This window comes from Mobula hypostoma, chromosome 1 (genome assembly GCF_963921235.1).
Source record: "Mobula hypostoma chromosome 1, sMobHyp1.1, whole genome shotgun sequence".
Classification (NCBI taxonomy): Eukaryota; Metazoa; Chordata; class Chondrichthyes; order Myliobatiformes; family Myliobatidae; genus Mobula; species Mobula hypostoma.
Window position 1 is genome coordinate 123855003 of NC_086097.1, and position 13505 is coordinate 123868507.

Consider the following 13505-nt stretch of genomic DNA (forward strand, 5'->3'; position numbering starts at 1 on the left):
CGATTGCACCGTTTAAGTGAAATTTGGATAAGCACATGGATGGGAGGGGTATGGGGGGTTATGGTCCAGGTGTGGGTTGATGGGATTAGGCAGAATAACAGTTTGGCATGGACTAGGTGGGCTAAGGGTCTGTTTCTGTGCTTTACTACCCTATGTCTCTGTGAGTCTCATCTTGTGTGGAGCACTGCAGTGCCATCAGCTGTCAAATCTGACATCATCCAAGGATTAAACAATCTGTTGGTAACAGTGTGCACCATCTACAAACTGCAGTTACTCACCCAGGCTGCTTCAAACCCACAACAACTACATCAAAGAGGCATAAATGTACCGTGCACATAGGAACACCATCACCTATCTGTTCCCCTCCAGCATCCAGACCTGAAAATGCACTTCTGGTCCTTCAATTCACCTTGGACCTCCCTACCCAGCACAGCTTCAGCAGAATGGCAGCGGTGCTTCAATAAGGCAGCTTCCCAAGCAGGAATGGGCAATAAATGCTGATATTCCAGACAAGTAGCCAATATTCCATCACAGGGCCTTGTAGATGCTGAAAAGTCCTTGGGAGTATTCGGATCCTAAAATGTAAATTGTAAAAAGCACTGTTACATTTGAGTGGGGAGTAGGAGCTAATTGCAAGTATTGCAGAGCTTGTAACCTAAAGATGTGTTCCAGTATATGAGAATTGTAAGTAATTGCTGCTTTGGGACAACTTGATCCTTGATTAGAGAGCCCCTCTTCAATAACTGACTTGGTCGTTGGTCTGGCCACACCTGGGGTTATGTGAGCAGTTTCTGCCATTGGATAGGGTCCAGAGGAGGTTCACAACAATTATCCCAGGAACAGTAGGGTTAATGCATGAGAAGCGTTTGACGGCTCTGGGCCTGTACTCACTGGAGTTTAGAAAAATGGGGGGGGGGGGTGAATCTCAATGAAATCTATTGTATATTGAAAGGCCTAGATAGAACGGATGTGGTGATGATGTTTCCTACAGTGGGGGAGTCTAGGACCAGAGGGAACAACCTCAGAATTGAAGTATGTCTCTTTAGGACGGAGGTGAAGAGGAATTTCTTTAGCCAGAGGGTGGTGAAAATGTGGAATTCATTGCCACAGACAGCTGTGGAGGCCAAGTCACTGAGTAGATTTAAAGTGGAGGTTGATGGGTTCTTGATTAGGAAGGGTGTCAAAGGTTATGGGGAGAAGGCAGGTGAATAATGTTGAGGGGGATAATCAATCAGCCATGATGGAAGAGCAGAGCAGACTCAAGGGGCCGAATGGCCTTGTTTTGCTCCTTTGTCCTAAGGTTGAATTGAGGTGTTTAAGAGGCTCCTGGATATGCCCATGAATTTGCAGGGAATAGAGGGGTACGATCACATGCAGGCAGAAGGGATCAGTTCAACCGAGCATAAATTTTGTCACAAATGTCAGGAACAATGAGTTGGATTCTGAATTGCTGCACCGAGCCATGATGCGACCAGTCAGGAAATTTTCAAAAGTGCATGTGTAGAAGTTCGTTGGGCTGTTTCATGACAAGCTGAACCTCCTTAAATTCCTTAGAAAGTAGAGGTTCCAGAGATTTTTTTTGCCTGTTCTGGTTGGCAGAGGGAACTATAGGTCCTTAGTTACTGACTTAGAGGGAGGGAATTACAGGTACAGAGTTACTGATGTTTAGGGAGGGAACTACAGGTACAGAGTTACCGACGTAGAGAGAGGGAGCTAAAGGTACAGAGTTACTGACGTAGAGGGAGAGACATAGAGGTAAAGAGTTACTGACATAGAGAGAGAGAGAACTACAGGTACAGGGTTACTGATGTAGAGAGAGGGAATTACAGGTACAGAGTTACTGACAGAGAGAGGGAGCTACAGGTACAGAGTTACTGACGTGGAGGGAGAGAACTACAGGTACAGAGTTACTGACGTGGAGGGAGAGAACTACAGGTACAGAGTTACTGACGTGGAGGGAGAGAACTACAGGTACAGGGTTACTGACGTGGAGGGAGAGAACTACAGGTACAGAGTTACTGACGTAGAGGGAGAGAACTACAGGTAGAGTTACTGACGTAGAGGGAGAGAACTACAGGTACAGAGTTACTGATGTAGAGGGAGGGAACTACAGGTACAGAGTTATTGATGTACAGGGAGAGAACTACAGGTACAGAGTTACTGACGTAGAGGGAGGGAACTACAGGTGCAGAGTTACTGACATAGAGAGAGGGGGAACTACAGGTACAGAGTTACTGACGTAGAGGGAGGGAACTACAGGTCCAGAGTTACTGATATAGAGGGAGAGAACTACAGGTGCAGAGGTACTGATGCATATGGGGATAACTACAGTCCAAAGGTACCGAACCCTAATGGACTTGATGACTGCAGATCTGATGCCCTATGAGTTGATACTGAAGATCAAAGCGTGATGGTTAATCAGACGTCCATATCGAGCCTGGAGGTCAATTGGAATGCAGAAGTTGAGGCCCAATGGCCAGAGCCCTAAGTGTGCGAATTCCTGCGAGTCAGCTGGGGAAGTCGAAGGTCCAGTGTCTGCGAATCCACACGTCCACTGGGGGCTGGAGGCTGGAAGCTGAAGAAGATGATCAATTCTGGAGTTAGAGAACTCTACGTGTGTGCGGGTGGGTAGGTGTGAGGAAGGAACGGGGCTTGTTTTGCTGTTGTTGCTTGTATAGTCTATCTTGTTGTGTTCGTTGTTGTTCTGCCAAGCATTGCGGGCATGCTTTGTTGGCACCGGACTGTGTGGCGACACTTGTGGGCTGCCTCCAGCACATCCTTAGGTGTGGAAGTTATTAACATAAACAACACATTTCACTGTATGTATCAATGTACGTGTGATAAATAAATCTGAATCTAAATGGGCTAAGTGAAATCAAAGCCACTAGATGTTGTCGAGGATGTTCCCTTTGCCACTACTAATCCCTATGTGGATTAGCTTCTTAATGCTAAAACCTGGAACTCTTCTGCACTGTAAAAATGGGTATAACACATCCAAATCATTCTGTGGCTGTTCCTCACTGTTGATTGTTTTAAATAGGAAATTACCTACTGGAAATAAGTAAGCAAATAAATAAGGATTTGAAGAGATTACTGTAATTTAAGAAATTGAAAAGGAAGTTCCAACTTGGAGGATATCTCTTCTATCAAGTCTGGTTAAGTTTATTTTCAGTAGTTAGCCAGCTGTAGATGGGTTTAGTTTCCTGCAATAGAAAAGGTTACAGTTACCTCAACTTTCACTACTTGATATTGACATTGGCATCCACTGACCACAATCATGTCTGTTAACGTGTCAATGATACCCCACCCCACACTGTTTTTACCCCAGCCAATCACAAGACTGTTCCAACACAACATACACAAAATGCTGAAGGAGCTCAACAGGCCAGGCAGCATCTATGGAAAAGAGTACAGTGGGCGCTTTGGCCCGAAATGCCCACTGTACACTTTTCCATAGATGCTGCCTGGCCTGCTGAGTTCCTCCAGCATTTTGTGTGTGTTGCTCAAAGTTCCAGCATCTGCAGATTTTCTCTTGCTTGTGACAAGCCTGTTCCAGTGGGTTGACGTGTAGCCTGTAATTAATCAACTGAAAAAACTACAACTTTATTTTCTAGAATAATTCAGAAGCTGCTATTAGACAACTGATGATGCTGCACATAGTATATTAGAGAATATACTGCCATGAAAAGATCTGAATTGACATGAACAAAGTGACAATGGCCTAAAATTAGCAGTGGGGCACTCTCTAGTCTTCAACTACAGCTGCCTTGGTAGGTAGTGTCCCAGGACTAAAGCAACTCACATTTTAAGACCATAAAACCATAAGATTTAGAAGGAGAATTAGGCCATCGGACCTGCTCTGCCATTCCATCATGGCTGATTTATTTTCTCCCAACCCCATTCTCCTGCCTTCTCCCCGTAACCATTGATACCCTTATGTATGGGAGGCCACATATAATCTGTATATAAGGTGCCTATGACATAGTTCCCACAGATATAACAGCATGGAATTTTTTCTTTTGTCACTGTTCTACAATTTTGTAGTGTGTGGCTCTTGGAAAGGCTACATTTATTTTATTTAATGCATCGTGCACAGAGGAAGTGTGTGCTTTGAAGACATTTATGCTAGCCTATTGCACACGTGGCCTGTGGACAGTGTTTCCAAGTTTCAGTGTGATTTTCTTTATTTAGAGATACAGCACGGTAACAGGCCCTTCCGGCCCAACGAGACTGCACCACCCATTTACAGTCATGTGACCATTAGCCCACGAACCCATGCATCCTTGGGACGTAGGAGGAAACCAGAGCACCTGGAGGAAACCAACAGGAACATGGGGAGAACGCACAGACCCCGGCAAAATCGAACCAGGTACTGCACCGTACTGATATAAGATGGTCAGGTCCACAGCCATGATGTCGGACATAAGGGTTCTCCTACAAACAGACCTCTGTTAAGATTTGTAGTAGTTAACTGCTCCTAACATCCTACTGAGCCACGGGTGTCTAAAGAGTTGTCCATAACGATTATGTTAGCAACCTTACTCTGACGCAGTGGAATTCCCCGACACACTGCCTCCATGATACCCCACCTTACGATGATTGCTTCCTCCTTCTCTCTCTGGCCAAGCACACGCTTCTCCCAATTTCCGTATTTCTCCCCCCCCCCCCCACTGAACAGAAGCAGCAGTGATGCAAGTGGAAGAACAAGCCTCGTGCCCAGCTGCTCTGAAAGCCAATTTGGCACATTAGGCAAATGTTACTACAGCCACAGCAACCTGGGTTCGCTTCCCACTGCTGTCCATAAGGAGTTTGTGCATTCTCCCTGTGACTGTGGGTTTCCTCTGGGTGCTCCGGTTCCCTCCCAAAACGTGTTAGTAGGTTAATTGGTCACATGGGTGGCCTGAGCTCGTTAGGTCAGAAGGACGTGTTATTGTGCTGTGTCTCTAAATAAATATTGTGCGTAATACCCTTTTGCAATAAAAGAATTCTACCTTCATTTGGATACTGAAAAGCCATTAAATATGCATCAGACCCTCAATTTATCAGCAGTTTAACATACAATTTCCAATTAAGAAAAATCTCTTTCTTTTTTTCTTTCTTTTTAAATCTTTTTATTGAGTAAGTATACAAAAAAGGTAAGCCATATAAACATTAATACAATGTTAAAGTATAATAAAATTCCAAAAGATAACAATACCAAAAAGAAAATACTACAAACAATGTAATTTAAGCATAAGAAACCAAGATAACATAATAGTATACTAGATTTTATATATATCAATGGAAAAAAAGAAAAAAAAAACCCAAAAAAAAAACCCACCGTGCAACTAACTAAAAGCAAAGCAAAGCAATGGGCTAACTTGAAACCAAACAGAGTTAAACTTAAAATCACGTCCTCAATCCCGACCTCCATTAAAACAGTGAAAAAAAACAAGAAGGGTAAATATTACATTAAATGAAAATATCGAATAAAAGGTCCCCAAATCTGTTCAAATTTAAATGAAGAATCATAAAGGTTACTTCTAATTTTCTCCAGATTCAAACATAAAATCGTCTGAGAAAACCAAAAAAAGGTAGTTGGAGCATTAAGCTCTTTCCAATGTTGTAAAATACATCTTTTCGCCATTAAAGTAAGAAGTGCAATCATTCTACGGGCTGAAGGGGAAAGATTACTAGAAATTTTAGGTAGTCCAAAGATAGCAGTAATAGGGTGAGGAGAGATATCTATATTTAATACCTTAGAAATAATATTGAAAATATCTCTCCAAAAAGTTTCCAAAGTAGGGCAAGACCAAAACATATGAGTTAAAGAGGCTATCTGCCCCGAACATCTATCACAGAAAGGATTAATATGCGAGTAAAAACGCGCTAACTTATCTTTGGACATATGTGCTCTATGCACCACTTTAAATTGAATTAGGGAATGTTTAGCACAAATAGAGGAAGTATTAACTAATTGTAAAATCTGCCCCCAATCATCCACAGAAATGGTAAGCCCCAATTCCTGTTCCCAATCTACCCTAATCTTATCAAATGGAGCTTTCCTAAGTTTCATAATAATATTATAAATCATAGCCGATGCACCTTTCTGACATGGATTAAGGTTAATTATCGAATCTAAAATATATATAGGAGGAAGCATTGGAAAGGAAGAAAGTATAGTACTTAGGAAATTTCTAACTTGTAAATATCTAAAAAAATGTATTCTTGATAAGTTATATTTATTAGATAATTGTTCAAAAGACATAAGGGAACCATCTAAAAATAAATCCAAAAACCGTAAAATACCCTTAGTCTTCCAAGTTTGAAAAGCGCGATCCGTAAAAGAGGGAGGAAAAAATATGTTACCTAAAATAGGAATCGCTAACCCGAATTGATTAAGATCAAAAAATTTTCTGAATTGAAACCAAATACGCAAAGCATATTTAACGATCGGGTTAGAGACCTGCTTAAGGCGTTTCGAATCAAAAGGAAGAGATGAACCTAAAATAGAACCAAGTGTATAACCCTGAACAGATTGTAATTCCAATGCTACCCATTTAGGAATAGATAGTATATCCCGGTCAAGTAACCAAAATTTCATATGTCGAATATTAATAGCCCAATAATAAAATCTAAAGTTAGATAATGCTAAACCTCCATCTCTCTTAGCTTTCTGTAAATGTATTTTACCCAGTCTCGGATTCTTATTCTGCCAAATAAATGAAGAAATTTTAGAGTCGACTTTATCAAAAAAAGATTTAGGAACGAAAATTGGTAATGCCTGAAACACATATAAAAATTTTGGCAAAAAAAACATCTTAACTGCATTAATACGACCAATCAAAGTTAAATATAAGGGAAACCATTTAGATGAAAGTTGAGTAATATGGTCTATTAATGATAAAAAGTTAGTCTTAAATAAATCTTTATGTTTACAAGTAATTTTAATCCCAAGATATGAAAGGTAATTATTAATCAATTTAAATGGAAATTTATAATATAAGGGAAGATGTTTATTAATCGGAAAAAGTTCACTCTTACTAAGATTTAATTTATAACCTGAGAAAAGACCAAATTGTGCTAATAACTCTAAAACAACAGGAATAGATCTCTCAGGATTAGAAATATATAAAAGTAAATCATCAGCATAGAGTGATAATTTATGGGACTTTAATCCCCGAGTTATCCCAGTAATATTTGAAGATTCTCGAATAGCAATTGCAAGAGGTTCTAATGCAATATCAAATAATAGGGGACTAAGAGGACAGCCTTGTCGAGTACCACGAAAGAGAGGAAAAAAAGGTGAGTTTAAAGAGTTAGTACGAACCGAGGCTACAGGGGAGTGATATAACAGTTTAATCCAGGATATAAATTTCAAGCTAAAATTAAACATTTCAAGCACCTTAAATAAATAAGGCCATTCTACTCTATCAAAAGCTTTCTCGGCATCTAAAGAAATAACACACTCAGGAACATTTTGTGAGGGAGTATAAACGATATTTAACAATGTACGAATATTATAAAAAGAGTAACGACCTTTAATAAAACCCGTTTGGTCTTCCGAAATAATAGAAGGAAGTACTTTTTCTAGTCTATTTGCTAATAACTTAGAAAAAACTTTAGAATCAACATTTAATAAAGATATTGGTCTATAAGATGCACATTGAGCAGGGTCTTTATCCTTCTTTAGTATTAAAGAAATTGATGCTCTATTAAAAGATTCCGGAAGTTTACCAAGTTTCAAAGAAGCCTCAAAAACCTTATAGAGCCAAGGAATCAATAAAGAAGCAAAACATTTATAAAATTCAACGGTAAACCCATCAGGGCCAGGAGCTTTCCCCAGATTCATAGAAAAAATAACATTCTTAATCTCATCCATTGTAATGGAAGTATCTAATAAAGAAGACATATCCTGTGAAATCTGAGGAAAGTCTAACTTATCTAAAAAATCATTCATATATTTAGAATCTCGAGGAGACTCTGATTGATATAAAGAAGAATAAAAATCACAAAAGGTTTGATTAATCCCCACATGATTCAATATCAATCGATCATCTTGGTTATAAATCTGATTGATTTGAGATTTAACATAATTAGATTTCAATTGATTAGCCAGCAGCTTGCCAATTTTATCACTGTGAACATAAAAATCACTTCTTGTTTTCTTTAATTGGTTTACAATCGAGGACGAGAGTAGTAAACTGTGTTCCATTTGAAGTTCAGTTCTTTGTTTGTATAGCTCCTCAGAAGGAGCCATAACATATTTCTTATCAATTTCTTTAATCTTGTCCACAATTGCCATCTCCTCCTGCTTCTGTTTCTTCCTCAAAGCAACGGAATACGAAATAATCTGACCCCGAATATAGGCTTTAAAAGTGTCCCAAAGAGTGTTAACCGAAATATCTTCTGTATGGTTAATTGTAAAAAAAAGCTCAATCTGTTCATTCATAAAATTAACAAAGTCCGAGTCCTGAAGCAACAGCGAATTAAAACGCCATTGTCTATTGTTTGGTATATTGGCCATAATTTTAATAGAAAGCTTAAGTGGAGCATGATCCGAAATGGTTATAGAATCATAATCACATTTAATCACTGAAGGAATGAGACGAGAATCAATAAAAAAATAATCAATTCTTGAATAGGAATGATGAACATGTGAAAAAAAGGAAAAATCTTTTTCCTGAGGATGCAGAAAACGCCAAATGTCCGTCGACCCAGAATCAGAAAGGAAAAAATTAATCAAATTTGCAGATTTATTAGGTAAAGTCCGTAAAGGAGCCGAACGGTCCAAAGCTGGAGATAAACAGGTATTAAGATCTCCGCCCCAAATCAATGAAAACTCGTTCAAATTCGGAAACTGATCAAACAATGATTTATAAAATTCCGGACAATCCATATTAGGAGCATAAACATTAACCAAAACTACTTATTTATTAAATAGTAAACCACTAACCAATAAAAATCTACCATTCGGATCAGAGATAATATCCTGTTGTATAAAAGTAACTGAGGAATCTATAAAAATAGAGACGCCTCGAATCTTAGCATTGGAGTTCGAATGAAATTGTTGTCCCTTCCAGAATTTGAAAAAACGTAGTCTGTCCCCCCTCCGTACATGGGTCTCTTGTAAAAATAAAATTTGTGCTTTAAGTCTCCGGAACACTTTAAAAACTGTTTTTCTTTTAATAGGATGATTAAGACCATTAGTATTCCAGGAGACAAAATTAATAATAGACTCCATAAATCCTAAAGTCAACCCACAACAAGGAGGATTGACAATAGGCGCGACCCACAAACCCGGAGAGGAAACAGAACATACAAAAGATACCAGGGAAAAGGACGCAACCAGAACTTCAATAATGTATATAGCCCAAAGAAAAACAAACTAAAACGTGAAGCCCCTCCCGCCACCCCCCAGCCCAAGACCCCAAGGCAAAATCTAAAGCAGACCCGCCAGAAAGAAGCAAGCGCTAAAACTACCCCCATGACTTCCGGTATACGCTCCCTAAAAAAAAGGTATAAATATGAAAAGGATCAGCTAATTGTAAAACAGTAAAAAAATAAGTAAAAAAAAAGTTAGCTCAATTAGAATACACACAGAACAGAACAAAAGCCGGAAAATATATATTAAAAAAAAAACCACAATAAACCTCAAACTCATGAATAGACACAGCAACAAAAAAAAATAGGATTATTAACATAAAGTGATTATAAAAAGCAAAACAGAATAAAATTTAAACAAAAACTACAAAATTTAAGGCCGCACAGGAAATACGTAAGATGACAAAAGGGAAGTAACCACCCAGAATCCCCTGGGAAAAGAAAGAAATGACGCAGTTAAAAAGAAAGTTTAGCAGCCATATTAAGAAATCGAAAGTAAACTTTTCTGCCCAAATAGGGCACAGAAAAGTTAAAACCAACCAATTCACAGCCTCCGATCAACGGAGAAAATTAAAAAGAAGGCAATTAAGATGTTGGAGATGAAAGTTGATCCAGATAACTCTGGGCATCCGATGGAAAATCAAAAAAACGAAGGGCTCCATCTGACATGCGAATCCTTAGACGTGCAGGGTACAGCAGCGCTGGTCTTAAATCCATCTTATAGAATTCCGACATCACGGATCTGTAACGGACCCGTTGGTCCCAGATTGGTTTACTGAAATCTTCCACGAATCGGAACTTAAGATCCGAAAAATCAATGAAACCTTTAGATCGAGCGAATCGAAACAGTCTCTCCTTGTCTTGAAAGTAATGAAAACGTAAGATAACATGCCTAGGTCTATCTAACCTAGACGAGTATGATGGGATTCTGTGAACACGATCCAGTAGCGGTGGTTGGTCAGGAAATACAGTAGGAATGGGTTGTTAGCTTCAACGGCTTCCCTCACGCCGATCATTCGTAAATTCTGCCGTCGCATTCTAGATTCCAAGTCAGAGTTTTTAAAAGTCAAAAAGTCCAGTTTCTTCTTCATTACATTAATTGTTTCTTCGATTTTCCCCATCTTAAGCTCACTTTGTTGCGCGAATTTTTGAAGATCAGATATAGCCGACTGATGTTCCGCAATACATGTTTGCATCTTATCAATTAAATCGGCAATTTTCTGGAAATTAGTTGAGATTTCCGTATGAATCAGGTCTTTAACAAAGCCTGCAATTTCCGTACGAATCATCTCCCTAACAGAGGTTGAAATTTCCCTCTGAATTAACTCCGATATCGCTTTCAAAGTCACCGGTGATTCAGTCGGAGGGAGATCCGTAGCTTTCGGTTTAACCGGAGGTTTACCATCCTTGCCGTCTTTCCCGTTCTTAGACATAGCAGATCTAAGTATCATCCAATTGTCAGAGAATTCAGTTTAATTCAAAGTATTGTAAAAATTGATGCCTTAATGGTTAATTAAAGTATAGCTGACCATAGAGAAAAAAAACTCAGAGGTAATGGAGCGAGTCAAGAACGCGACTTCACTCCATGAGCGCTACCGGAAGTCCCTCAGAAAAATCTCAAGGACAATTAATTCCTTATACCAGGCGGTAAGGTCCGTAACCAGCCATTAAGGACAGGAGGGAGCTGGGAAAAACAAGGTTGCTTCTCCAGTGGTAGATGGGATGGAGGCGAAGAGCAGTCCTACATTGTTTCTTCCAGCCACCAAGACTGATAGTTCTTTACTCGTAAGTCTTTCACAACCAACCATGAGACCAAAATACAGAAATGAGTATCATTGTTCTCCCACACCCATCACCTCCCACTATGATAAAATACCTTCCGCCAATCCTAATACCCTTACACTGGCCTGGTCTTTATTTTCCGCCCCCCCCCGCCCCCACCCCCGGCCACCACTTCCCCATAGTCACCTTACCACAGGAGCAACTCAAATCTTCCTTCACCATTTCACAACCTCTCCTAACCAACACAACCCCTGACTACAGCACAGGCCCCATTGCAGCCCATGAATGCTGGCCATGTCAATCCCTGAATCCGACTTAATTCCTGATTCCTGAATGTTTTCCTTGATTTTCAAACATAGAACATTCCAGCACATTACAGGCTCTTCAGCTCTCGATGTTGTGCTGATCTATTAACCTACTCTAGAATTAAATCTAACCTTCCCTCTCACTTAACACTTTATTTTCCTTTCACCAATGTGCTTATCGATGAGCCCCTTAACTGTCCCTAATGCATCTGCTTCTACCACATCCCTGGCACGCACCATTCTCTGTGTAAAAACACTTTATCTCTAAATCAACCCCCTACTTTCATCCAATCACTTTAAGACTATGCCCTCCCCCACCTAATGGTATTTGACATTTCTGCCTCGGGAATAGGTCTCTGGCTGTCTACTCGATTTATGCCTTTTAGTATCTTCAACCCCTCTATCAAGTCACCTCTCATCATCCTTCACTCCAAAGTGAAAAGCCCTGGGTAACATGCGTAAAATGCTGGAGGAACTCAGCAATGTCAGGTAGTATCTATGTAGAGGAGTAAACAGCTGATATTTTGGGCCTCAGACTCTGATGAAGGATCCTGATTTAGGGTCTTGGCCTGACACGTTGACAGTTTATTCATCTCCATAGATGCTGTCTGAACTGCTGAGTTATTCCACCTTTTTGTGTATGTTACTCTGGACTTACAGCACCTGTAGAGTCTCTTGTGTTGTCTGAGAAATGCCATAGCTCACTTAATCTATCGTCATAAAACATGCTGTGTAATCCAGGAGGCATCCTGGTGAATCTCCTCTGCAGTCTCTCTAAGGCTTCTACATCCTTTCTAAACTGAACTGAACACAATACTCCAAGTGTGGTCTAACCAGGGTTTTCTAGAGCTACAACATTTTGGGCCTGAGGAGCCATTAAAGTTTGAGGCAATATTACATTTGTAGCAGGAGTCAGAATTCCCTTACAATAGCCATCTAATCTAGCACATACATCCATGTCAGTTAACAAGAGATTCTATGTCTATACTGAAATGTAAGATATTTCAGAATATATCAAATAATTACTGGAAAAAGCCTCGTTACTGCAGTTTAATACATATTGCAAAGTCTACTCTTTCTGCATTCTTCAAAGAGACAACTTTGATATTCAGAGTAGCACAAACAAAAGGCTGGAGGAACTCTGCACGTCAGGCAGCATCTATGGAAGGGAATAAATGTTTAACATTGAGCCGAGACCCTTCATCAGGACCTGATATGAAAGGTCTCAGGGATGGCTTTGACATTCAGAATAACATGCCCAAAATGCTGGAGGAACTCAGCAGGTTCTAGCATCTATGGAGGGGAATAAATAATCAGTGTTTCGGGTCAAAACCATTCATCGGGGCCTGATATGAAAGATCTCAGCCTGAATTGTTCCTCTCCATAGTTACTGTCTGACCTGCTGAGGTCCTCCAGCATTTTATGTTTGTTACTCTGGATTTTTAGCATCTGCAGAAACTTTTGTGCTTATGATTTTGAGATTCAAAATCTGTTCCGATGGCATGAATTCCATTCCTTCCTTCTAAGAATGAAGGTGAATGGCCAAAGGTGTTTTTTTCCATCTCAACAAATTCCTGTGCATGCCATCCAAAATCTGGTTTGCAATACTCAATACCGGGCAAGTTCACTTTGGACTCACTTGTTGTAATAAAACAGTTTTGAATATTTAGATGATTCACTTAAGTTGTTTGGTGCCATATGGTATTTTGAAGAGCCTGTGAAAAAGAAAGTTAACTTACTATAAAGTACTTGTAGGGAAAAGTAGGACCAAAAAGCACAGCCTCAGAATAGAAGGATGTCCCTTTAGAACAGAGATGAGGAGGAATTTCATTAGTTAGAAGGTGGTGAATCTGTGGACTTCATTGCCACAGTCTGCTGTGGAGACCAAGTCATTAGGTATATTTAAAGTGGAGATTGATAAGGGATTGATTAATAAGATATCAAAGGTTACGGGGAGAGGGCAGGCGAATGGGGTTGAGATGGATAATAAATCAGCCATGGTGGAATGGTAGTGCAGACTAGATGGATGGAATGCCTGATTCTGTCCTATGTCTT

General features: G+C 39.8%; 1 protein-coding gene across 1 annotated transcript in view; it reads right to left on the reverse strand.

Moving 5' to 3' along the window:
- Window positions 1-2484: 2484 nt before the first annotated feature.
- The window catches only part of LOC134343468 (regulator of G-protein signaling 22-like), a 121224-nt gene continuing 110203 nt past the window's right edge, over window positions 2485-13505 (reverse strand). The window contains exons 26-27 of the mRNA XM_063042221.1: window positions 13090-13165; window positions 2485-2575 (exon numbers count right to left, since the gene is read on the reverse strand). Coding sequence (XP_062898291.1) covers window positions 2485-2575; window positions 13090-13165 — 167 coding nt within the window. The remainder of the gene's footprint in view (window positions 2576-13089; window positions 13166-13505) is intronic.